This window comes from Hyla sarda, chromosome 4, assembly GCF_029499605.1.
Source record: "Hyla sarda isolate aHylSar1 chromosome 4, aHylSar1.hap1, whole genome shotgun sequence".
Taxonomy (NCBI): Eukaryota; Metazoa; Chordata; class Amphibia; order Anura; family Hylidae; genus Hyla; species Hyla sarda.
Genome location: NC_079192.1, coordinates 383565200 through 383592308, shown reverse-complemented (window position 1 = coordinate 383592308; position 27109 = coordinate 383565200). Strand labels below are relative to the sequence as shown.

Here is a 27109-nt window from a genome sequence, read left to right as displayed (position 1 = left end):
GCATTGCTACTGTACACGCTCGTAGCATTCATAGTGTACACACGCTCGTAGGATTTATACTGTACACACGCTCGTAGCATTTATACTCTTCACACGCACGTAGCATCTTACTGTACACGCTCGTAGCATTTATACTATACACACGCTCGTAGCATTTTTACTGTACTCGCCCATAGCATTCTAGTGTACACACGCTCGTAGGATTTATACTGTACAAGCTCTTAGCATTTATCCTGTACACACGCACGTAGCATCTTACTGCACAGGCTCGCAGCATTGTTACTGTACACGCTCATAGCATTCATAGTGTACACACGCTCGTAGGATTTATATTGTAAACATGATCGTAGCATTTCTATTATGCACGCGCTCGTAGCATTCATACTGTATACACGCTCGCAGCATTCATACTGTGCTCACGCTCATAGCATCCATAGTGTACACATGCTCGCAGCATTCATAGTGTACACACGCTCGCAGCATTTATACTGTACACACGCTCGTAGCATTTTTTACTGTACACGCTCGTAGCATTTGCAGTGTACGCACGCTAGTAGGGTTTATACTGTACACGCGTTCATAAAGGCACACGCTCGTAGCTTATACTGTACGCATGCGTGTAGCATTATGCTGTACACGCTTGCAGCAGTTATATTGTACACGCCGAAATTAATAAATAAATAAAAAACAAACAAACAAAAAAAGTGCTCCTTTAATTGTGCTAGCCAGTTGGTCATAGAGTTCTGAGCACACGTTACCATAATTAAGTCTACGCAGACAGTATTAGTTGTTTGAGGCACATGCTCCCATATTCATTCCTTGCGTACAGTCAAAGTCAGTCGGTGCACGCTCCTATAATAATATTCATATACACGGTCATTTGGTTACTTGCACACGCTCCTATAATTTGTCACGCTACTGGCATACGGTCACATTCCGCATCTATGCTCTTTATTTATTTAGCTTTCAACACGGCCCTCCTGTTGTCAGGCGGGGCTTATCATGTGTTTATTGCTGCACGTGCACTTGTAGCATTTGGTGCAGTAGCAGTGTTGCTGCATGGGTTACTTCGGTACAGACGTTACTTTGGTTAAGGTTTTCATGTCACATTGACCAGTCACGTCTACAGGTCAGTTCTGTTACAACCTGAAACGACTTCAGGTTGACGTCAATGTCATTACGTACATTGTGTTATTTAGAAGTAGGGTTAGGCTACTGGCATATAGCTTTATTTAAAAAAGAGAAATTTTTTAGTCTATGCATGGTCACGAACTTTCGCTGCTTCAAGCGGACCAGTCACGTCCACAGGTAAGTCCGATACAACCTGACACGACTTCAGGTTGGCGAGTTTTCCATTTTCGGCCGGACCTGTCACGTCCACAGGTTGGTTCAGTCACTACTTGACACGACTTTGGGTTGAGGACGATGTCGTGATATGCTTGTGCATGGTTATTTAGCAGTTGGGATGTGCATACAGGGATATAGCTTGGTTTGTCTGTCTCGGTTGTCACTGATGTAGTTATACTTTGGTTGAGTTTCATGGTCATGCCCGGCGCGTAAGTGTTGTCATTACCTGTCACGTCCACAGGTCGGTCACAGTTACAACCTAACACGATTTTAGGTTGACGTCTAGGTACTTTTCTCGGTTACATGTTTGCACTTGGGATTGTGAATACGGTCACGGTTTTCATATTTTCACTCTTAGTGACATATTATTGGGTTTTGGCCACTATTCACTGTAATTAGCACATATCATCAAGGTATCATCATAGTTAATAAAGCTTTTTTGTTTATTATAATGAAGTTTTGCCCTCTATTTAATTCAGGTGTACCTACACGCGGCAGTACATGGCACACCTCTGACTGCCTGATAGTTCGTTAGATACTAGGATTAGGTAGGGACGCTACGGTTATGAGCACTGACCACAAGTGAGAAGGCTGGTGCAGCTAGCCTGTGTCTGTGGGAGGGGTGGGGTTTCTGCGCTATAAGAGCCCACGGCTTCACTAACTTGGCACGCCACGGGTTCTGTTACGTCCCACCCGAACCCTCCCCTTCTTTCAATAATTCAGGAAAATCATAATTTCAGGTATGCCCTCTAGTTAATTCAGGTGTACCTACACGCGGCAGTACATGGCACACCTCGGACTGCCTGATAGTTTGTTAGATACTAGGATTAGGTAGGGACGCTATGCTTATGAGCACCGACCACAAATATTCATTAATACTCAAGAATAAATGTACAGGCTTAATAATGAAGTAATGTTTGACATTAAAGGAAAATTGCGGTGCAGGGACACTTATCCCCTATCCAAATAATCAGGGATAAGTGTCTGATCGTGTGGGTCCGACTGTTGGGACCCCTGCCATCTTCTGTGCAGCTCTCCGGCTCTCCCCAGGATAGGAGAATGTCGACCCCCGCATGAAGCTGCAGCCGACACCCCTCCTCCATGTATCTCTATGGGAGAGCCAGCGATACCTGATTGCTGTATCTCCGGTTCTGCAATAGAGATACATGGAGAGATCAAGGGTCCCATCAGTCGGACCCCCCACGAACAGACACTTATCTCCTATCCTTTGCATATGGGATAAGTGTTCCTGCATTGCAGTACTCCTTTAAAAAGTAACTTATTAGCCTGTATGTGTAAATAGCATATTTGCCTCCCTGGGAGACGGAACAAAACATAAATGCAACTTAGCCATTTTTTATGATCAAAATTCATGTTTTCATGGCTCATGAACTAAGAATTTACAGAGATAAAGCAAAGAAAAAGTTTATTGCTCCACTTGTGACTTAAAGGCGTAAGGAGTACCCACAGCAACTGAAAAAAACTATTCGGCTGCCCAGCATGAGAAACACAATCCCACTAGAGACAAATAAGGAGGGTAGAGCAAGGGAACAGATGGTACAAAGTATATGATGTATGACTTACCACCTGTTCAGTACACAGGAAGTCATACTGCAGGAGATAAACACCAGAAGCATGGTGATATGATTGGGTGCGAGACCGGCTTTCACAGTCGTCTCAATTACTAATGACATTTGCATACAATATTTGAAGACTGTAGAACTCATTTAAACCCAGGCAGTCCTGGTTGTTCTCCATGCATTTCGGAAAGAAGGTTTATATATAGACTTGTCAGGAATTAAAAAAAGAAGCTAACAAGTACATGGAGATTCTGATAGCTCTGAGCTGCTGATTTCTGGAGTTTTATCATGTTAAAATAAAACCTAAGAGGACTGCTGCTAGAAAAGTTCCCCATGAGCTAGTAATTGTAACTCAAAAGTCATTTCTATAATACAGTGTCACAAATTTAAAGTAACAATGGACTAAAAAGTACCTGTTACCAAATAAACTTTTCTAAACTAACTCAGGCTATGTTCCCTAACTACTCCTAACACTCCTCCCACCTTAAAATGATTTTCAGGGCTTTAGAAAGCTGTGTATCATACCTTTATTCTTGCTCACATAGTGCAATCTCCAAGCAGGAGAAAGTGGGTGTTTCCTAGCAGGCATGACATCACTGAAGCCTGCTAGGGACCACTTTCGCCCTCAAATCTTTGCAGCGCTATGATGAATAGAAGACCTCAAGCTATGTGCTTCTTTCAGTGAGGCTCTATGCATCTTTCAATGAGGCTCTGTGCAGCTGTCAATCAAGCTCAACGCAGAGAAACACTTCCTGAGTTTGGTCTCCTTTCAGGCCAGGAGGAGACCAAACTTACTGTATTAATTGTGGCAGGTAACAGAACAGAGGCACCTAGTGGCCATTTTTTCTATTACATTTTAAACATATTTCTGTTGATAATTTTAAAAGCAAGTGAATTGGAAAGTGTCTGCTAATTACACAAGGAACACTAAATTAAAAGTTTTACTTGGTGACAGGCACTCTTTAAAGCATTACGGTCATTTGTAAAAAAAAGAAAAAAAAAAAAAAAGAAATGTTTTAATCATTGAAGTAATGTGCCCTAAGACCTGTCTGCATAGTAATATGCATGTTTATATATGTAAATACCTTTTGATCTATGTATTACTATGCTCAGTCTTTCTGCATCTCTCTTGGAAGCTGGGGCGTTTCTCCAAGAGCATGATGAGCTAATTTCCTCCCCACCCTCTAACTCCCCTGTCATAAGGTCTGCAGAAACATTTTTTAAATTTGCAAAGCTTTGTGCCTAAAGTGTATGCTCTATAGAACTCTAATGCAGCCATGTGAAACTACATGGTGCAAGTACACAAGAAAATTTTGCATTTTGTGCAAAAAATATACACTTTTACATTTGCACAGCTTTGTGCCCAAAATCCATGCTTTTTATAACCCTAAAGTAGCCATATGGTACCTATATGGTGCAAATACAAAAGAAATACGTTCATAAAATGACCAAAGAAAAGCGTATCGAAAAAAACATAAAAGTTATGTCAAACTCAGTTCACCCCCCTATCTATAAAAAAAGCATTTTTAGAAATGACCACAGGTCCCCTTTAAAAGGCTTGAACTAAACAAGTAGATCAGAGTACACATCACAGACTGTAACAGAATGCAGACCTTGAGCAATGTAGAATTTAAACAACGTACAAACGAAATTCCTCCAGATCCTTCTCATGTCTAACTCTATGCTTAAGGAATGCAGCCTAGAAAACTTAGTATAGTCTGCAATGCCTTCTTCTGGATATAACCTGCAAAAATGCAGCTTATTCTTACAATTTGATGGGAAAGTATTTTTTCTACTACCACTGCAATTGGGTTGTAAGGCTAAACAAGTCACGTGTAAGGTGTCAGTGAAGCGTTAAACCGGCAGACTTTTCTTTTATTTAACAACAGCATTGTTGAAGTGTCTGTGGTTTTTTTACATAAAGTTTCTATTTCAGCAGGTGACATAGTATACCGCTCTATGGTGTCTATGACCAAACAGAACAGTAAATGTGCTTATTAGCATGGTAGGAGACAACTAGGCCAGGATCGCATTTCATTCCAATTGCTTTAAAAATAGCAAAACATAACAAGAGTCTGTGCTACTATATAAACCAAAACAGGGTATGCTAGAAAATTACTGGACAAGATCCCACCCAAATATGATCTAGACTCTTGTAAAGCTATACAGAGCCATAGTTCCTAGACTTACATGCCCCGATTTATCAAACTGTTTGAGAGAAAAAGTGGAGTGATTTTCCCACAGCGACCAATCAGAGCTCAGCTTTCACTTTACCACAGCTTGTTAGCTGAGCTGTGATTGGTTGCTGTGGGAAAACCCCTCCACTTTTTGTCTCACATAGTTTGATAAATCTGGGCCACAGTGCTTAGGGAATATTACCGAGAGGTGAAGCATGGGGGACTGATGTGGTATATGGAGTAATTCAGAGTCCACTGAGACCGCCAGACTGAGAGCCGGTCTTGTCCGAATAGGGCCTATGGACAGCAAATGTCTTCATGAGAAATCCCCTTTAATAAAGTAGGAATCCAACCAACTTAAAATAGCAAAGGGATTTTTTTTAAATGATGAATATTCATAAGCCGGGCAGTGCTGCGGACGAGCGGTGCTGAAGTCCTGGTCTGCTGGTACTTACCTATACATGACTCGAGCACCGGAGAGGAGCTCCCATCATGCACGGCAAGTCCAGACTGCTATCAGCAGCCGTAGACCTGCCAGTAATGGCGGACAACAGGGATCGTGCTGATGTCTGCCATTAACCCCTCAGATGCTGTGATCAACACAGATCACGACATCTGCGGCAATGTGGCGCTTTAAATGGCTGATCTGATCGCCTGCGGGGATCAGATCAGCCATGATGGTGGAAGGAGGTCCCCTCACCTGCCTCCGTCCATCTCCCGGCATCCTTTTCTCTGATCTGACATTGAGCAGACCAGAGAAGTAGATTGCCGATAATACTGATCAGTTCTATGCCTATGCATAGCACTGAACAGTATTAGCAATCAAATGATTGCTATAAATAGTCTTCTATAGGGACATAAAAAGTGTAAAAAAAAAAAAGGAAAAAAATTAGGTTTTTAAAGAATGTGAAAAAGGCCATCCCCCAATAAAAATGTAAATCTTCCCTTTTGCCCATTTACTACCAAAAAAGCTTAAAAAAAAAGAAGTTTGGTCACTTTACATTACAACTATAAAATAATAAAATGTGATCAAATACGGTGCAAAAATTACGGTCAAAATAGTAATATTTTGTGAAAAACAGTTTGAGTTTTTTTTAAATCGGTACAATAATACAAATGTAATCATGAATATAATTTTATTCATATTGACCCAGAGAATAAAGAAAACATGTCATTTTTACCATTAAGTGTACAGCGTAAAAAAGAAACCCTCCAAAATGTGCAACATTTCAGTTTTCTTTTCAATTTCCTCACACAATATTTTTTTGGGTTTGCTGTACATTTTATGATAAAATGAATGATTTCATTACAAAGTACAATTGGTCACGCAAAAAACAAGCCCTAACAGGAGTCCATGTATGGAAATATAATAGTTATGATTTTTAGAAGGTGAGGAGAAAAAAACAAAAACGCATAAATAAAATTGGCTGTATCCTTAAAGGGGTACTCCGGTGGACAACTTTTTTTTTTTTTTTTAAATGAACTGGTGCCAGAAAGTGAAACAGATTTGTAAATTACTTCTATTTAAAAATTTCAATCCTATCAGTACTTATTAGCAACTGTATGCTACAGAGGAAACGCTTCTTTTTTGTCTTGTCCACAGTGCTCTCTGCTATCCACAGTGCTCTCTGCATAGATTTGCTATGGGGATTTTCTCCTGCTCTGGACAGTTCCTGATACAGGAATCAGGTGTTAGCAGAGATCACTGTGGACAAGACAAAAAAGAAATTCAAAAAGAAAGTAATTTCCTCTGTAGCATACAGCTGCTAATAAGTAGTGGAAGAGTAAAGATTTTTTTTTATAGAAGTAATTTACAAATCTTTTTAACTTTTTGGCACCAGTAAATAAAACAAAAAAAAATATATGTTTTCCACCGGAGTACCCCTTTAAGGCCAAAATGGGCTGTGTTCTTCAGGGGTTAAAAATGAAAGAAGTGATCCAATTGGTTGCTATGGGCAACTTTTACCATATACAGTTTTTGGTAAATCTCCCCCCTAGTCATGATGCTTTTATTCTCCTCAACCAAGTGGATTGAACCAGCAGTTTTGTTTACATGACTATAAATGCTGTTACCTTATCGCCTTTTCTGACCGTCCTTGTCGTAAGCTTCCCGATGGCTTTCTTTGCTGCATCGCCAAGTCGTCTCTGTGAAAACAACAAGAGTAAGAGATCAGTCATTCATTCAGGTGCTCAAACACACAACGGGGAAATCATGTTATCCCATGACACTTTAGGCAACAACAGAGATCCATGAGATGCAAGTCCAATTAGTATTATAAGCAATTGTAAAATGGTAAAAGTAAAACTTTGAACAAAAATAATTTCCTAAAAAAATTCTTACGTTTTATATATATTATATATACACAGGGTGGGCCATTTATATGGATACACCGTAATAAAATGGGAATGGTTGGTGATATTAACTTCCCATTTATGGCACATTAGTATATGTGAGGGTGGAAACTTTTCAAGATGGGTGGTTACCATGGTGGCCATTTTGAAGTCAGCCATTTTGAATCCAACTTTTGTTTTTTTCAATAGGAAGAGGGTCATGTGACACATCAAACTTATTGGGAATTTCACAAGAAAAACAATGATGTGCTTGGTTTTAACTTAACTTTATTCTTTCATGAGTTATTTACAAGTTTCTGACCACTTCTAAAATGTGTTCAATGTGCTGCCCATTGTGTTGGATTGTCAATGCAACCCTCTTCTCCCACTCTTCACACACTGATAGCAACACCGCAGGAGAAATGCTAGCACAGGCTTCCAGTATCCGTAGTTTCAGGTGCTGCACATCTCGTATCTTCACAGCAAAGATAAAAATCTAAGGGGGTCAGATCGGAAGACCTTGTGGGGCCATTCAACTGGCCCACGACGACCAATCCACTTTCCAGGAAACTTCATCTAGGAATGCTCGGACCTGACACCCATAATGTGGTGGTGCACCATCTTGCTATGGGTGTCAGGTCCGAGCATTCCTAGATGAAGTTTCCTGGAAAGTGGATTGGCAGTCATAGGCCAGTTGAATGGCCCCCAAGGTCTCCCGATCTGACCCCCTTAGACTTTTATCTTTGGGGTCATCTGAAGGCAATTGTCTATGCTGTGAAGATATGAGATGTGCAGCACCTGAAACTACGGATACTGGAAGCCTGTGCTAGCATTTCTCCTGCGGTGTTGCTATCAGTGTGTGAAGAGTGGGAGAAGAGGGTTGCATTGACAATCCAACACAATGGGCAGCACATTGAACACATTTTATAAGTGGTCAGAAACTTGTAAATAACTCATGAAAGAATAAAGTTACGTTAAATCCAAGCACATCATTGTTTTTCCTATTAAATTCCCAATAGGTTTGATGTGTCACATGACCCTCTTCCTATTGAAAAAGCTAAATTTGGATTCAAAATGGCCGACTTCAAAATGGGCGCCATGGTCACCACCCATCTTGAAAAGTTTCCCCCCTCACATGTACTAATGTGCCACAAACAGGAAGTTAATATCACCAACCATTCCCATTTTATTAAGGTGTATCCATATAAAAGGCCACCCTGTGAGTGTGTATATATGTAAAAAATAGGACAGTTATGCAGTTATAAAATCATTTGGTCATAACGGCAGTCCCTGGCGGTATATCCCTACCTCTCCAGCCTTGACTCTCTCGCCATACTCAAACAAGGAGAGATCTACCAATCAAGGGCGACCAGAGTGTGGTGATGCTGCCTGGTGACCTCCCACTATAGCATGTGCACTGACAATGGATTTAACAGGATTTCAAGTATTACTGTCATTGAGTCAAACTTTCTCCAAGTCCTGAGACCAGCTGCATCCGTGCGTTATAGCTGGGTGGAGCAGCAGCATGCTTCACTCTCTGTCCGGCCAGCTGATCAGACTGCTGCGCTCCATTATAGTCAATGCCAGCAGTGCATGCGCTGACCCACAATACAGCTGTGCATCGGGTTCAGGACAGCAGCAGCTGTCGAGGATGGTAGGAATATATTTATGCACATTACATACATTTTACAATCTAAGAAAAAAAAAACTGGGTAAAATTCATTGTGAAATTAAATAAACACAGGGTAATGTGCAGATATAAACTACCACGTTGTGCAATCTAAATCTGCATGGATATTTCCTGCAGGAAGTCAATAGGAAAACCTTCCCATTTTAGACATTGTACTACTCATTATTAAGAGGTGACCAGATGCTAAAACTTCTAGCAAAGCAGAGATAACAAAGGTGCACTTCAGATCCTCCTGACATTCAAGCCTCAGGGGGTGGCTGAACAAAGTTAGTCTTTCCGACAGCTTTCAAAAACAGGATTCAATAAAAATAAAAGCCATATACTGTAGTTTTAAAGGATCAGAAAGATCAATCTCTTGACTGGCTTTAAAATAAGCTTGTAAATGAAAGCCTGCACATTGTGTAGAAAGGTCAAACACTAATGTGTCCCATCAAAGTTAATGAAGGTCGGCTGCTTTCTGGTTGCTGCCTTAGGCCCTGAAATAAAGGTCTCGTCTTTTTCGGGAATATCGCCTCTGAGTGCGCCCAATTAACCCTCCGAAATGTTAAACGTCTGGAATTATACTTGATAGGACACTGACAGATAACATTGGAAATTCTAGTCATTTTTGCTACAGTTAAATAGATATTCCCTTCTTAGAAGTTCTTGGTAGGATATGGCATAAATAACTAATAGGTGTGGGTACGGCTGCCATTCTCTCTCAATGAAAAGATAGCTATGATTGTAAATGACTCTCTTGGTTGAAGTCTATGAGAGTTTAAAAAGAGGTGAACAAGAAGATTCATGTCCTTAAGATAGTTTAGGGTCCCATACCTATCAGGCATTAATGACATGTCCTGAGGTTATGTCATACATTCTTATGAAAAAAGCAGCTGCAGCATGGTACTTACCATGAGAACAGGTCCTTTATTGTACCAATAGGGTGCTTATATGCAGTGGTCAGGTGATAGCCGTTGTTGCGCACAGTGTGTTTCCTATTGGTTTACACACTTTGTGTAAAAAATGCAAATAAAGGAACTATTTTATGGTAAAAGTGCCAGGCTGCAACTTATTGCTTCATAAGATGATATGCTTTTCTGACTTGTTGGACTGATAATAGTGTTTGAGCACCATCGGGATACAGATTGGGGTTTTGAAATTACATACTGTGTACTGGTGCTCTGGACACAGGCCACACTGGGTGGTACAGTTAAATAGGCAACCCTATCACGCCCAACAAGTTCTGTGCTTGAGTCCATTTTATCAGAAAAGGGTTTGCCAGATTTGGTACGCTGCCTAAGCAACTGTACGACCCAGCGTAGCTTGCGTCTCCCCACGGTGGAGCTGAAGATTGTAGAGGCTTTGATTTACCCTTTAAAATTAAAATATATCCTTTTAAGCTGATCTTTCTGCTTTTTTAATGCCGATACAGTTGTCTTATGCTTCTCTGTGCAGTAATAAAATGTATTGGAATTTTTACTAATTCATGAAAGCCCTGGGAGTGTCTACTTGTCTTCACTTTAAGTACTTTAAAGGTCTTAAGAGTGCAGATGTCCTTGCTAAAACTGTCTCCAGGAGAGAAAACTGAGGAATGACATAGTTCCTCTAAATGGAAAAAAAAATGCATTCAGAAAAATAGGGCTAACAATGGGGAAGGTTCGTGGCAATTTTATACTTCACATTTGAGGCAGAAATATGAGGGTCTGCCACTGATATAGATGCAAGATTATTACTGATGTATGCACACAGCCAGAGACGTCAGGGCAGCCTAATGGTTAATGATGTTGCCTTGCAGCAATGAGGCCCTGGGTTCGAATCTGACAAAGGAAAACACAGAGTTTGCATAGTCTCCTCGTGTTTGTATGTGATTTCTCCATGTAAATTTCCTTCCAGATTTCAAAAACTGACTTATAGTTTCATAGGTTTCCTATATAAATGACCACAGGGTGTGTCTGTGAAAGGGAAATTAGACCCTGAGCCCCGCTTGGGACATCGACTCAATGACAGCAATCAATGTACAGCAATGTTGAATTTATTGGTGCTATACAAGCACTGACATGTGAGTATATGAGACTCTATTCTCATCATAACACTACATAAATGAATAAATCACACAAGACTGTCGGAGTGCGCTTACTTATTCCAATCCACATCCAATGAAACAAAAAATGCCCAGGCTCTAAGACCATGATACTAGATAGGTTATCTGTCTGGGGTAGAATATATTTCACACCTATTCTAAGTACATTTGTGCAATTGTCTTCCAGGGGACAGGTGACCTACACAATGCTTGAAGAATAGCTTCCATAACAAACTCAGTTAGTCCCAGGGGTCTACTTGTCCCAGAATAATCTTTACACAAGCTAACCTTGTCCGAAGCACAAAATGTATGAAAAGGCTTCTAAAAATCATATATATATGTGTGTGTGTGTGTGTCAAATAACCATTGTACACGCATAAAGTGTGGCTAAAAATTTCTGGGTCAACTAACATTAAGTATTAGAAGCCGTCTGTAATGCCCTGAAGACCATCCCCTAACCAGACCAGACATTCTGCGACCGATTTTTGGGTCCAACATATATTATGTATACTGGCACCCTTCTTTGAGAACCTCACCCAGCTAGAAGACCGTTTTTTTTTTTTTTTCAATTTTGGGTGAGCTTCTAAAAAAGGTTTCACTGCGATTCATTAAAGTAACATACAACCAAATACTAACCAAAATGAGAAGCAAATACTGACTAAAGACTAACAAGTGAAAGCAGTCTCAGTCTTTCACCTGGCTGTCTGTCCTCCAGAGTGAGAATAAATCAGAGAGCGGTGTCTGTTTCTGACCGCTTACAGATCCACAACTCTGTTCTCAGTGTTTGGGTTGGGTTCTCACATAAGATTTGACTGATACTGGATCAGTATTTTTAACTAAAACCAGGAGTGAGCCCAACACACATAAAAGAGTGCAGTACTTTCCGTAATAGTTTTTTCTCTGTTCAACTCCTGACCAACATACAACGTGTGAACCTAGCCTTAGAGAGGGCTGGGTTATACAAAGCAGGCAAGAACGTGTAGAGTTGGGAGAGCATACATGGAGGGTAACTCAAGCTGTAGATAAGAAGGAAAGCAGACAATGTACATGGTGTTTTTTTTTTTTTTATGAGAAAGCAGGTGAATACATTGTGTACAAGTGTAAAGTGAAAGCAGAGCACCCAAAGCAAATGGTAGAATCCAAACCACACAGATGTCACCTCTGGCATGTATTACTGGGTGGACACATCTACACAATTGGAACCAGTGTGCAAATGGAATATCAGGGGTGTCACGATGCCGGCTGGCAGGTAGTGGATCCTCTGTGCCAGAGAGGGATTGGCGTGGACCGTGCTAGTGGATCGGTTCTAAGTCACTACTGGTTTTCACCAGAGCCCGCCGCAAAGCGGGATGGTCTTGCTGCGGCGGTAGTGACCAGGTCGTATCCACTAGCAACGGCTCAACCTCTCTGACTGCTGAAGATAGGCGCGGTACAAGGGAGTAGACAGAAGCAAGGTCGGACGTAGCAGAAGGTCGGGGCAGGCAGCAAGGATCGTAGTCGGGGGCAACGGCAGGAGGTCTGGAACACAGGCTAGGAACACACAAGGAAACGCTTTCACTGGCACAATGGCAACAAGATCCGGCGAGGGAGTGAAGGAGAAGTGAGGTATAAATAGGGAGTGCACAGGTGAACACACTAATTGGAACCACTGCGCCAATCAGCGGCGCAGTGGCCCTTTAAATCGCAGAGACCCGGCGCGCGCGCGCCCTAGGGAGCGGGGCCGCACGCGCCGGGACAGGACAGACGGAGAGCGAGTCAGGTACGGGAGCCGGGATGCGCATCGCGAGCGGGCGCTACCCGCATCGCGAATCGCATCCCGGCTGGAGACGGTATCGCAGCGCACCGGGTCAGTGGAGCTGCCCGGAGCGCTGCGGTAGCGAGAGAGAAGCGAGCGCTCCGGGGAGGAGCGGGGACCCGGAGCGCTCGGCGTAACAGTACCCCCCCCCTTGGGTCTCCCCCTCTTCTTAGAGCCTGAGAACCTGAGGAGCAGACTTTTGTCTAGGATGTTGTCCTCAGGTTCCCAGGATCTCTCTTCAGGTCCACAGCCCTCCCAATCCACCAAAAAGAACTTTTTTCCTCTGACCGTCTTGGAGGCCAGTATCTCTTTCACTGAGAAGACGTCAGAAGAACCGGAGACAGGAGTGGGAGAAACTAATTTGGGAGAGAAACGGTTGATGATGAGTGGTTTAAGAAGAGAGACATGAAAGGCATTAGGAATACGGAGAGAAGGAGGGAGAAGAAGTTTGTAAGAGACAGGATTAATTTGGCACAAGACTTTGAAGGGACCAAGATAGCGTGGACCCAGTTTGTAACTGGGGACACGAAAGCGGACATATTTAGCGGAGAGCCATACCTTGTCTCCGGGAGCACAAACTTTTTCATGCGAGATGAAGCCTGTAAAAGAGAAACTTGGGTCTCTTTCCATATGGTGGAAAGATCACGAGTCACTTCATCTACCGCGGGCAAACCAGAGGGCAAGGGAGTAGGGAGGGGGGGAAGAGGGTGACGGCCGTACACCACGAAAAATGGGGATTTGGAGGAAGATTCAGAGACTCTAAAGTTATACGAGAATTCGGCCCATGGTAGAAGATCTGCCCAATCATCCTGGCGGGAGGAAACAAAATGTCGTAAATAATCACCCAAGACCTGGTTAATTCTTTCTACTTGTCCATTGGATTGAGGATGATATGCAGAAGAAAAGTTTAATTTAATCTTGAGTTGTTTACAGAGAGCCCTCCAGAATTTTGACACGAATTGGACGCCTCTATCCGAGACTATTTGTGTGGGCAACCCGTGAAGACGAAAAATGTGTACAAAAAATTGTTTAGCCAACTGAGGCGCTGAAGGAAGACCAGGAAGAGGGATGAAATGTGCCATCTTGGAGAATCGATCAACGACCACCCAAACAACAGTGTTGCCACGGGATGGGGGTAGGTCTGTAATAAAATCCATACCAATCAGGGACCAAGGCTGTTCGGGGACAGGCAGAGGATGAAGAAAACCAGCGGGCTTCTGGCGAGGAGTCTTATCCCGAGCACAGACAGTGCAGGCTCGCACAAAGTCCACGACATCCGTCTCCAGAGTCGGCCACCAATAGAAGCGAGAGATGAGTTGCACAGATTTCTTGATGCCTGTATGACCTGCGAGATGGGAGGAGTGACCCCATTTGAGGATTCCGAGGCGTTGGCGTGGAGAGACGAAGGTCTTTCCTGGAGGAGTTTGCCTGATGGAGGCTGGAGAAGTGGAGATCAGGCAGTCAGGAGGAATGATGTGTTGCGGAGAGAGTTCAACTTCCGAGGCATCCGAGGAACGAGAGAGAGCATCGGCCCTAATGTTCTTATCGGCAGGCCGAAAGTGAATTTCAAAATTAAATCGGGCAAAGAACAGAGACCACCTGGCCTGGCGAGGATTCAGCCGTTGGGCAGACTGGAGATAGGAGAGGTTCTTGTGATCGGTGTAAATAATAACAGGAAATCTTGATCCCTCCAGCAGATGCCTCCATTCCTCAAGTGCTAATTTAATGGCTAGAAGCTCTCGATCCCCGATGGAGTAGTTCCTCTCCGCCGGAGAGAAGGTCCTAGAAAAAAAACCACAAGTAACAGCATGCCCGGAAGAATTTTTTTGTAGAAGGACCGCTCCAGCTCCTACAGAGGAGGCATCAACCTCCAATAGGAAGGGTTTAGATGGGTCAGGTCTGGAGAGCACGGGAGCCGAAGAAAAGGCAGACTTGAGCCGTTTAAAGGCGTCTTCCGCTTGAGGAGGCCAAGACTTGGGATTGGCATTTTTTTTGGTTAAAGCCACGATAGGGGCCACAACGGTAGAAAAATGTGGAATAAATTGCCTGTAATAATTGGCGAACCCCAAAAAACGTTGGATAGCACGGAGTCCAGAGGGGCGTGGCCAATCTAAGACGGCAGAGAGTTTGTCTGGATCCATTTGTAGTCCCTGGCCAGAGACCAAGTATCCTAGGAAAGGAAGAGATTGGCATTCAAACAGACATTTCTCTATCTTGGCATAAAGTTGATTGTCACGAAGTCTCTGAAGAACCATACGGACATGCTGGCGGTGTTCTTCTAGATTGGCAGAAAAAAATCAGGATATCGTCCAGATATACAACAACACAGGAGTATAAGAGATCACGAAAAATTTCATTAACAAAGTCTTGGAAGACGGCAGGGGCGTTGCACAGGCCAAAGGGCATGACCAGATACTCAAAGTGTCCATCTCTAGTGTTAAATGCCGTTTTCCATTCATCCCCCTCTCTGATGCGGATGAGATTATAAGCACCTCTTAAGTCCAGTTTGGTAAAGATGTGGGCACCTTGGAGGCGATCAAAGAGTTCAGAGATGAGGGGTAGAGGGTAGCGGTTCTTTATCGTGATTTTATTAAGACCGCGGTAGTCAATGCAAGGGCGTAGAGAGCCATCTTTTTTGGACACAAAGAAAAATCCGGCTCCGGCAGGAGAGGAGGATTTACGGATAAAGCCTTTTTTTAAATTTTCCTGGATGTACTCCGACATAGCAAGAGTCTCTGGGGCGGACAGAGGATAGATTCTGCCCCGGGGTGGAGTAGTGCCCGGGAGGAGGTCAATAGGACAATCATAAGGCCTGTGAGGAGGTAGAGTCTCAGCTTGTTTTTTGCAAAAAACATCCGCAAAGTCCATATAGGCCTTAGGGAGACCGGTTACAGGGGGAACCACAGAGTCACGGCAAGGGGTACTGGGAACCGGTTTTAGGCAGTCCTTGAAACAAGAGGGCCCCCAACTCTTGATCTCCCCAGTGGACCAATCCAGGGTTGGGGAATGGAGTTGAAGCCAGGGTAGTCCAAGGAGGATTTCGGAAGTGCAATTGGGGAGGACCAAAAATTCAATCCTCTCGTGATGAGGTCCGATGCACATTAGAAGGGGCTCCGTGCGGAAACGTATGGTACAATCCAATCTTTCATTGTTTACACAATTGATGTAGAGGGGTCTGGCGAGACTGGTCACTGGGATGTTGAACCTGTTGACGAGAGAGGCCAAAATAAAATTTCCTGCAGATCCGGAATCCAAGAAGGCCATAGTAGAGAAGGAGAAGGCAGAGGCAGATATCCGCACAGGCACAGTAAGACGTGGAGAAGCAGAGTAGACATCAAGGACTGTCTCACCTTTGTGCGGAGTCAGCGTACGTCTTTCCAGGCGGGGAGGACGGATAGGACAATCCTTCAGGAAGTGTTCGGTACTGGCACAGTACAGACAGAGATTCTCCATGCGGCGTCGTGTCCTCTCTTGAGGTGTCAGGCGAGACCGGTCGACCTGCATAGCCTCCACGGCGGGAGGCACAGAAACGGATTGCAGGGGACCAGAGGAGAGAGGAGCCGGGGAGAAAAAACGTCTTGTGCGAACAAAGTCCATATCCTGGCGGAGCTCCTGACGCCTTTCGGAAAAACGCATGTCAATGCGAGTGGCAAGATGGATGAGTTCATGTAGGTTAGCAGGGATTTCTCGTGCGGCCAGAACATCTTTAATGTTGCTGGATAGGCCTTTTTTAAAGGTCGCGCAGAGGGCCTCATTATTCCAGGATAATTCTGAAGCAAGAGTACGGAATTGTACGGCGTACTCGCCAACGGAAGAATTACCCTGGACCAGGTTCAACAGGGCAGTCTCAGCAGAAGAGGCTCGGGCAGGTTCCTCAAAGACACTTCGAATTTCTGAGAAGAAGGAGTGTATAGAGGCAGTGACGGGGTCATTGCGGTCCCAGAGCGGTGTGGCCCATGACAGAGTTTTTCCAGACAGAAGGCTGACTACGAAAGCCACCTTAGACCTTTCAGTAGGGAACTGGTCCGACATCATCTCCAAGTGCAGGGAACATTGGGAAAGAAAGCCACGGCAGAATTTAGAGTCCCCATCAAATTTATCCGGCAAGGATAGTCGTAGACCAGAAGCGGCCACTCGCTGCGGAGGAGGTGCAGGAGCTGGCGGAGGAGATGATTGCTGAAGCTGTGGTAGTAGCTGCTGTAGCATCACGGTCAGTTGAGACAGCTGTTGGCCTTGTTGCGCTATCTGTTGTGACTGCTGGGCGACCACCGTGGTGAGGTCGGCGACAACTGGCAGAGGAACTTCAGCGGGATCCATGGCCGGATCTACTGTCACGATGCCGGCTGGCAGGTAGTGGATCCTCTGTGCCAGAGAGGGATTGGCGTGGACCGTGCTAGTGGATCGGTTCTAAGTCACTACTGGTTTTCACCAGAGCCCGCCGCAAAGCGGGATGGTCTTGCTGCGGCGGTAGTGACCAGGTCGTATCCACTAGCAACGGCTCAACCTCTCTGACTGCTGAAGATAGGCGCGGTACAAGGGAGTAGACAGAAGCAAGGTCGGACGTAGCAGAAGGTCGGGGCAGGCAGCAAGGATCGTAGTCGGGGGCAACGGCAGGAGGTCTGGAACACAGGCTAGGAACACACAAGGAAACGCTTTCACTGGCACAATGGCAACAAGATCCGGCGAGGGAGTGAAGGGGAAGTGAGGTATAAATAGGGAGTGCACAGGTGAACACACTAATTGGAACCACTGCGCCAATCAGCGGCGCAGTGGCCCTTTAAATCGCAGAGACCCGGCGCGCGCGCGCCCTAGGGAGCGGGGCCGCGCGCGCCGGGACAGGACAGACGGAGAGCGAGTCAGGTACGGGAGCCGGGATGCGCATCGCGAGCGGGCGCTACCCGCATCGCGAATCGCATCCCGGCTGGAGACGGTATCGCAGCGCACCGGGTCAGTGGAGCTGCCCGGAGCGCTGCGGTAGCGAGAGAGAAGCGAGCGCTCCGGGGAGGAGCGGGGACCCGGAGCGCTCGGCGTAACAAGGGGGTCTAAGAATCAATAAAGATACGAAGACTGTAGACTGCAAACATTTTCTTACCCAAGGTAAACACTTGCATGTACAAAAAACTTTATTCCATGTCAATAGGCTTTAATTCATCAATGTGTTAAAAATAGTATATATATATATATATATATATATATATATATATTTATATTTATGATTGAAAAAGCAGTGACCGCACTTTTTTACCTTGACACGTAAGTCCTTGCAGTGCTCAGCGAGAAGCAACTCTACTGTTTAGTTAAGGCATAAGTTTGCAACGACAACAGAAAATACATGAAGGTTAAGAAAAGGCTTTATGCCAGGCTCCAACAATGATTGAAAAGACTAAATACAAGGAAGGAAGGAAGGAAAGGCTCAGTTTTCAGCATCACAGCAGCAACCAATCCCATCTGGAAAGCAACCAGCTAATTTTAAATTGATATGTGACTTGAAAGATACTTGGTTTCTGATATTGATATTACCACAGGGAGGTCCTGTGGGAATAGCACTCAGAACCCCCCCCCCCCCCCCCATCTACTGTTATCTATTGATTTTATACAATGTATATGGAAATGCTTAGGGACAAGAAAATACTGCAATGTAAGATTATATGGGGTAGATATGAAGGTAAAATGAGCATCAAGAAGAGTCAGTGACTTCTAACAAAAATCTAAATAACTATAATAAAAGAGGTTTTGCCAAGATGATTGGTGATAAGTGTCTTACCACTGGGACTCCTGCTGACTACAAGACCAGGGGAAAAGCAATTGGCTATCTTCGAGTAAGGTAACATAGTAGCATAGTAACATAGTTCATAAGGTCAAAAAAAGACCAGAGTCCATCAAGTTCAACCTATAACCCTAATGAGTCCCTACTGAGCTGATATACAACTAGAATCCATAACCTGTAATGTTATTATTCTCCAAAAATGCATCCAGACCCCTTTTAAATTATTTTACAGAGTTCACCATGACCACCTCCTCAGGCAGAGTATTCCACAGTCTCACTGCTCTTACAGTAAAGAACCCCCGTCTGTGCTGGTGTAGAATCCTTCTTTCCTCTAAACGTAGAGGATGCCCCCTTGTTATAAATACAGTCCTGGGTATAAATAGATCATGGGAGAGATCTCTGTACTGCCCCCTGATATATTTATACATAGTTATTAGGTCTCCCCTAAGCCTTCTTTTTTCTAAACAAATTACCCTAATTCTGATACTTTTTGGGTACTGTAGTCCTCCCATTCCCCGTATTACCCTGGTTGCCCGTCTTTGAACCCTCTCCAGCTCCACTATATCTTTCTTGTACACTGGTGCCCAGTACTGTACACAGTATTCCATGTGTGGTCTGACTAGGGATTTGTACAGCAGTAGAATTATTTCCTTGTCGTGGGCATTTATGCCCCTATTGATGCACCCCATGATTTTAATTGCCTTGGCAGCAGCTGCCTGACACTGGTCCCTACAGCTAAATTTACTGTTAACTAAGACTCCTAAGTCCTTTTCCATGTCAGTCGTCCCAAGTGTTCTCCCATTTAATACATAATCCCAGCCCAGATTTTTCCTCCCAATGTGCATAACCTTACATTTATCAGTGTTGAACCTCATCTGCCCCTTCCCAGCCCAAACCTCCAACCTATCCATTTGTAACAGTGCACTGTCCTCTATAGTGTTTACCGCTTTACAGAGTTTACTATAATCTGCAAAGATTGCTACTTTACTATTCAACCCCTCTACAAGGTCATTAACCCCTTAAGGACCCTTGACGTACGCGTCAGGCGGGGATCGGACCGGGATGCCTGCTGAAATCATTCAGCAGGCATCCCGTGCAAACGCCCAGGGGGGTCATCAGACCCCCCCCCCCCCCATGTCGGCGATCGCGGCAAATCGCAAGTGAATTCACACTTGCGATTTGCGTGATTCCGGGTCTATGGTGACCCGGAATATAAGGGGGATTGCGGTTGTCTAAGACACCCACGATCCCCCTGAAGGGATAGGAGGGAGGTGGCAGGGGTGCTACCCCTTCTATCCCTGCTATTGGTGGTCTAGACGCGACCACCAATAGCAGATCAGGGGCGGGGGGGGGGGGGGTAACTTTAGTTTTCCCCGTCCTGCCCACCCACAATAGGCGGGGCAGGACGGGGAAAAGACGGGGACCGGCGCCGAACATCTACTTACCCATCCGGGCGGGCGTCGGAGGCAGCGGGCGATGGAGATCGGCGGGCGGTGATGTAGTGCGGCTGGATCGTACGGATGCCGGTGAGTTGCCTTGCAACATCTGGAGGGTACAGTTTGAGACCACTATACAGTGGTCTCTAACTGTAGCCCTCCAGATTTTGCAAAACTACAACTCCCAGCATACCCAGACAACTGTTTGGGCATGCTGGAATATGTAGTTTTGCAACAGCTGGAGGGCTACAGTTAGAAATCATTATACAGTGGTCTCTAACTGTAGCCCTCCAGATCTCGCAAAACTACAACTCCTAGCATGCCCAAACAGCTATTTGCTGTCTGGGCATGCTGGGATTTGTAGTTTTGAAAAAGCTGGAGGACCACAGTTTGTAGATCACTGTGGCCCTCCAGATGTTGCAAAACTGCAAATCCCAGCATGCCCAAACAGCAAACAGCTGTCTCGGCATGCTGGGAGTTGTAGTTGTGTACCTCCAGCTATTGCATAACTGCATCTCCCAGCATGCCCTTCGGCGATCAGTACATGCTGGGAGTTGTAGTTTTGCAACAGCTGGAGGCACACTGGTTGGAAAATAACTGAAGGTTTTCCAACCAGTTTGCCTCCAGCTGTTGCAAAAGTACAACTCCCAGCATGCGCGGTCTGTCAGTATATGCTGGGTGTTGTAGTTTTTAAACAGCTGGAGGTTTGCCCCCTCATGTGAACGTACAGGGTACATTCACACAGGCAGGTTTACAGTAAATTTCCTACTTCAAGTTTGGGCTGCGGCAAATTTTTCGCCGCAGTGCAAACTCCTAGCGATAAACTCACCGTAACACGCCAGTGCGAATGTACCCTAAAAACACTACACTAACACATAATAAAGGGTAAAACACAACATATACACCCCCTTACACTGTCCCTCCCCCCCAATAAAAATTAAAAACGTATTGTATGGCAGTGTTTCCAAAATGGAGCCTCCAGCTGTTGCAAAACAACAACTCCCAGCATTTCCGGACAGCCACTGACTGTCCAGGCATGCTGGGAATTTAGCAACAGCTGGAGGCACCCTTTTTGGGAATCACTGGCGTAGAATACCCCTATGTCCACCCCTATGCAATCCCTAATGTAGTCCTCAAATGCGCATGGCGCTCTCTCACTTCGGAGCCCTGTCGTATTTCAAGGAAACAGTTTAGGGCCACATATGGGGTATTTCCGTACTCGGGAGAAATTGCACTACAAATTTTGTGGGGCTTTTTCTCCTTTTACCCCTTATGAAAAGGAAAAGTTGGGGGCTACACCAGCTTGTTAGTGTAAAAAAATAAAACATTTTACACTAACATGCTGCTGTTGCCCCATACCTTTTATTTTCACAAGTGTTAAAAGGAAAAAAAGATCCCCAAAATTTGTAACGCAATTTCTCCTGAGTATGGAAATACCCCAGATGTAGGCGTAAAATGCTCTGCGGGCACACAACAAGGCTCAGGAGAGAGAGCGCACTATGTACATTTGAAGCCTAAATTGGTGATTTGCACAGGGGTGGCTGATTTTACAGTGGTTCTGCAACAAAAGAAATACCCACATGTGACCCCATTTTGGAAACTATATCCCTCATGGAATGTAACACGGGGTATAGTGAGCATTAACACATCACAGGTGTTTAATGAAAATTTGGATGGAAAAATGAAAAAAAAAAAAAAAAAAAAAAATTTGTAACCCCATTTCTTCTGAGTAAGAACATACCCCATATTTGGATGTAAAGTGCTCTGCGGGTGAACTACAATGCTCAGAAGAGAAGGAGCGCCATTGGGATTTTGAAGAGAAAATGTGTCCGGTATTGAAGGCCACGTGTGTTTACAAAGCCCCCATAGAGCCAGAACAATGGAAACCCCCCCCCACATGGGACACAATATTGGAAACTACACCCCTCATGTAATGTAATAAGCACTGTGAGCATTTACGCCCCAAAGGTCTGACAGATTTTTGGAACAGTGGTCCGTGAAAATGAAAAATGTAATTTTTCATTTGCACAGCCCACTGTTCCAAAGATCTGTCAAACGCCAGTGGGATGTAAATACTCACTCCACCCCTTATTAAATTCAGTGAGGGGAGTAGTTTCCAAAATGGGGTCACATGTGGGGGGGTTCCACCGTTCTGGCACCACTAAAGGATTTGTAAACACACATGGCCCCCGACTTCTATTTCAAACTAATTCTGTCTCCAAAAGCTCAATGGCGCTCCTCCACTTCTGAGTATTGTTGTAGTGCGCCAGCAGAGCACTTGACGTCCACACATTGGGTATTTCCATACTCAGAGGAGATGGGGTTACAAATTTTTGGGGGTAATTTTCTCTTATTACCCCTTGTAAAAATGTTAAATTTGGGGGGAAACCAGCATTTTAGTGAAAAAAAAATTATTTTTCATTTACACATCCGACTTTAACAAAAAGTCGTCAAACACCTGTGAGGTGTTAAGGCTCACTGTACCCCTTGTTGCGTTCCTTGAGGGGTGTAGTTTCCAAAATGGTATGCCATGTGCCATTTTTTGCTGTCCTGGCCCCATAGGGGCTTCGTAAATGCGACATGCCCTCCAAAAACCATTTTAGCAAAATTCTCTTTTCAGAAGACAAATGTGACTCCTTCTCTTCTGAGCATTGTAGTGTGCCAGCAGAGCACTTGACGTCCACATATGGGGTATTTCCATACTCAGAAGAGATTGTGTTACAAATTTTGGGGGGCATTTTGTCCAATTATCCCTTGTAAAAAAAATTAATTTGGGGGAAAACTAGCATTTTAGTGAAAAAAAAAAATGATTTACACATCCAACTTTAACGAAAAGTTGACAAACACCTGTGGGGTGTTAAGGCTCACTGGACCCCTTGTTACGTGCCATGAGGGGTGTAGTTTCCAAAATAGTATGCCATGTGGTCTTTTTTTTTTGTTGCTGTTCTGGCACCATAGGGGCTTCCTAAATGCGACATGCCCCACAAAAACCATTTCAGAAAAACTCATTCTCCAAAATACCACTGTCGCTCCTTCCATTCTGAGCCTTCTAGTGAACCCGCCGAACACTTGACATACACATATGAGGTATTTCCTTACTCTAGAGAAATTGGGTTACACATTTTAGGAAGATTTCTCTCCTTTTACCCTTTGTAAAAATTCAAAAACTGGGTCTACAAGAACATGCCAGTGTAAAGAATGAAGATTTAGAATTTTCTCCATTAATTTGCTGCTATTCCTGTGAAACTCCTAAAGGGTTAACAAACATTTTGAATGTCATTTTGAATACTTTGAGGGGTGCAGTTTCTATAATGGGGTCATTTGTGGGGTATGTCTAATAAGAAGGCCCTTCAAATTCACTTCAAAATAGAACTGGTCCCTGAAAAATGTAGATTTTGAAAATTTTGTGAAAAATTGGAAAATTGCTGCTATACTTTGATGTCTTCCAAAAGTAAAAACATGTCAACTTCATGATGCAATCATAAAATAGACATGTTGTATATGTGAATCAATATATAATTTATTTCGAATATTCATTTTCCTTATAAGCAGAGAGCTTCAAAGTAAAAAAAAAAAAATGCTAAATTTTCAATTTTTGATTCAAATTTTGGAATTTTTCACCAAGAAACGATGCAAGTATCGACAACATTTTACCACTAACATAAAGTAGAATATGTCACGAAAAAACAATCTCGGAATCAGAATGAAAGGTAAAAGCATCCCAGAGTTATTAATGTTTAAAGTGACAGTGGTCAGATGTGTAAAAGTTGTCCGGGCCCTACAGTGAAAATTGGCTGGGTCCTTAAGGGGTTAATGAATATATTAAATGGAACAGGACCCAAGATGGACCCCTGTGGTACCCCACTAGTAACAGTCACCCAATCAGAATAAGTACCATTTATAACCACCTCTGTTTCCTATCACTGAGCCAGTTGCTTATCCACTTGAACACATTCTCTCTCTCTCTCCTCCCCTTCTGATCCCTGTTTATCATTTCTTCCTCATAATTTTTTAAAGGGCCAACACTTTCATTTTTAACCATTTTGCTATTTATATAATAAAAAAAAAATTGGGGGTTAGTTTTTTTTTACATTTTTCTCTATAGCTTTTTAATGCTTCTTCACTGCCATCCTGTTTTAGTATTTGGCCCCTCGAGAGATTCCCTTATTGAAGAACAAGATATAAAGTATATATTATGATCAATATTTCCTAGGTATCCTTCTTTTTGCACATTACTCTGTCAGGTCTGTTGGTTAATATTAAGTCCAGTAGAACGCCCCCCCCCCCCCCCTCTGGTTAGGTCTGCATCATTTGGGACAGATAATTGCCTTTAGTTATAGTCAGAAACCTGTTTCCTTTATGAGATTCCCAGGTCTCAGTCTCCCAGTTTATATCAGGATAGTTGAAGTCCCCCATTATTATCACCTCATTCTGATTTGGTGCCTTGTTTATTTGCCTCAGTAATTGATCTTCAGCCTCTTCCATTATGTTTGGTGGCTTATAGCAAACCCCTATCAGAATTTTTTTTATTTTCATCTCCATATATTTCTACCCATAATGACTCCACATTATCGTTTCCCTCCCGTATATCCTCCCGCAGTGCGGCCTTCAGACTGGACTTTACATAAAAAGACAAATTCCTCCCCCTTTCGGTTTTGTCTGATCCTTCCTGAATACACTATAATCCTGTATGTTGACCGGCCAGTCACAGCTATCATCCAACCAAGTCTCTGTTATACCCACTATGTCATAATTCTCCCCAAACATCAACCACTCCAGTTCCTCTGCTTTATTGGTCAGACTTCTGGCATTAGTCAACATGCAGTCAAAGGTGCCCAACTATTCATTGCACACAGTAGTCTTTTATCTTCAGCATTCCTGTCCCATAGAGTTTGAATGGAGGGGCATTGTACCACCGCTTTATTCAAACTGGGGCACCTGGAACCCCATTGTATCCCATGGAAAGGTGTTATCATTAAGGTACAATCCATTTACTGTAAAACCAAAGAAGACATACCTGTAATCAGAAATATACAAAATATAAAGGTAAAGAGAACATGTCACTGGTTTCATGCTGTCCGATCCACGAGCAGCATGAAACATTGACAGGCTTTCTGATCACAAGAATACAGTGGTCTCCCAAGTTACAAAGGCCTCAACATACAATGGTGTTTTCAAGACCATTGTAACTTAAAGGGTACCTTTAATAAAAAAAAAAAAGTTTTGATATATTATAGATTAATGTATGCAGAATAACTTTCCAATAGCATGTTATTAAAAAATATGCTTCTTTCTATTTAATGTTCCCCTTTGAAAAAATGACCACTAGGGCTCTCCCTACCAGTCCTGGCTGCAAGCCTTTTTTATAGAATTCAGACTTGAGCTGGATCTTAGACTGCAGCCGGGACACAGACAAGCTCAGCACTGCTCCCTGCCTGTGAATCAGACCTGTGAGCCAGAACTGTGCTCATAGCACAGCAGGGCATACTCCTGACTCTGCCTTACTGCATGCTCTTATTCATTTTACTATCTGAGCTCCGATCTTTCTTCTCTCTGCACATGCAGTTGTAAACAGAGAGGAGAAGATTCAGAGCTGCCAGTAGCTGTGTTCACAGTCTCTATGCTGGGCCACCTTCATAGCTCACACTAAAATGGTTGAATGTGAGCAGGGGGTTTTGAATGAAAAGAAACACAGGGATATCGTCAGGGAAAGTCAGGGACAAATTGGGGGGGGGGGATTAGGGAGAGTGTGGATCATGATAGGTACTCTTTAAAACCAAACTCAACATACAATACTATAGGAAGTCGAAGCTATAAAACATGTCAATGACTGGAAGGACTGACCAATCAGATCAGAATGGGCATTTCATTGGTAAACCCCCTGTATTACTGTGCATGCACTGGCTGTCTAGTAGCGCCTTCCTACAGTACAAGGCGGTACATGTTCTGTATTACTCTTTACCTGTGCCAGGGTTAGCTGCCCCTTTGGACACCAGGTGAGGGCGGCTCCATTTTACTTTTTAGGACAGTGTGTGTACTGTACAGGACCCTGAAGAAACTCTTGTCCTCTACATAGACAGTGATTTACAGCCTCCAGCAGCTATTTCTTACTTTTACAGTCATGGCCGTAAATGTTGGCACCCCTGAAATTTTTCAAGAAAATGAAGTATTCCTCACAGAAAAGGATTGCAGTAACACATGTTTTGCTATACACATGTTTATTCCCTTTGTGTGTATTGCAAAAAAACCAAAAATGGGAGGGAAAAAAACAAATTGGACATAATGTCAAAAAACTGAAATCAGTCGCTTCCTATGACCATCAATAAGCTTCTTACACCTCTAAGATACAGGGGAAAACCTTTTGCAGGGATGTGAGACGATTACTGGCTAAGAATTTATGCTTTTTTTCTGGGGTAAAGAGACCATTTTGGTAAATTAAGTGATTTATAATCATGTTAGAAATCACATAGGCTATCACATGGCGGGCAGTCGACTAAAATGACAGTGACCATGTTAGGAGATTTAGGTAGACTAATGCAGAATAAAACGGGCTGACCAAAACACTATGGCTGAAACATTTTAGGAGTCAACTACTGGAAAATCCACTTTTGCTAGTGCTATGATGGTGCAAAAAAAAAAAAATCACAAATTTGAGCTAAGCAATTAAGCAAAATCAATAAGCAATTAAAGAATAAATAAGTAATGTCATGGTTAAACAAAACTGAATGTAATAAATCAGCATGCTGCCTGCAGTCAGCCCAGATGGCTAGCTGTCACAGTTTCCTTCATGATGGCCAATTTTCTATTTACAGGAGGGAATTTCTCACAGATAAAATATGTACATTTACAGCACGGCTTCCTGTTTTTCTAGATAACATTTTACTGTGATTGTACTTCAGCAGACAGACCTTTTAATATGAGACAGCT

General features: G+C 43.5%; 1 protein-coding gene across 5 annotated transcripts in view; it reads right to left on the bottom strand.

Annotated features, from left to right (window-relative positions):
- RNF130 (ring finger protein 130) overlaps positions 1 to 27109 on the bottom strand; it is a 220168-nt gene that overhangs the window by 74330 nt on the left and 118729 nt on the right. For all 5 annotated transcript variants that reach the window (XM_056516991.1, XM_056516995.1, XM_056516990.1 and 2 more), the window contains exon 4: positions 7178 to 7249. In XM_056516991.1, coding sequence (XP_056372966.1) covers positions 7178 to 7249 — 72 coding nt within the window. The remainder of the gene's footprint in view (positions 1 to 7177; positions 7250 to 27109) is intronic.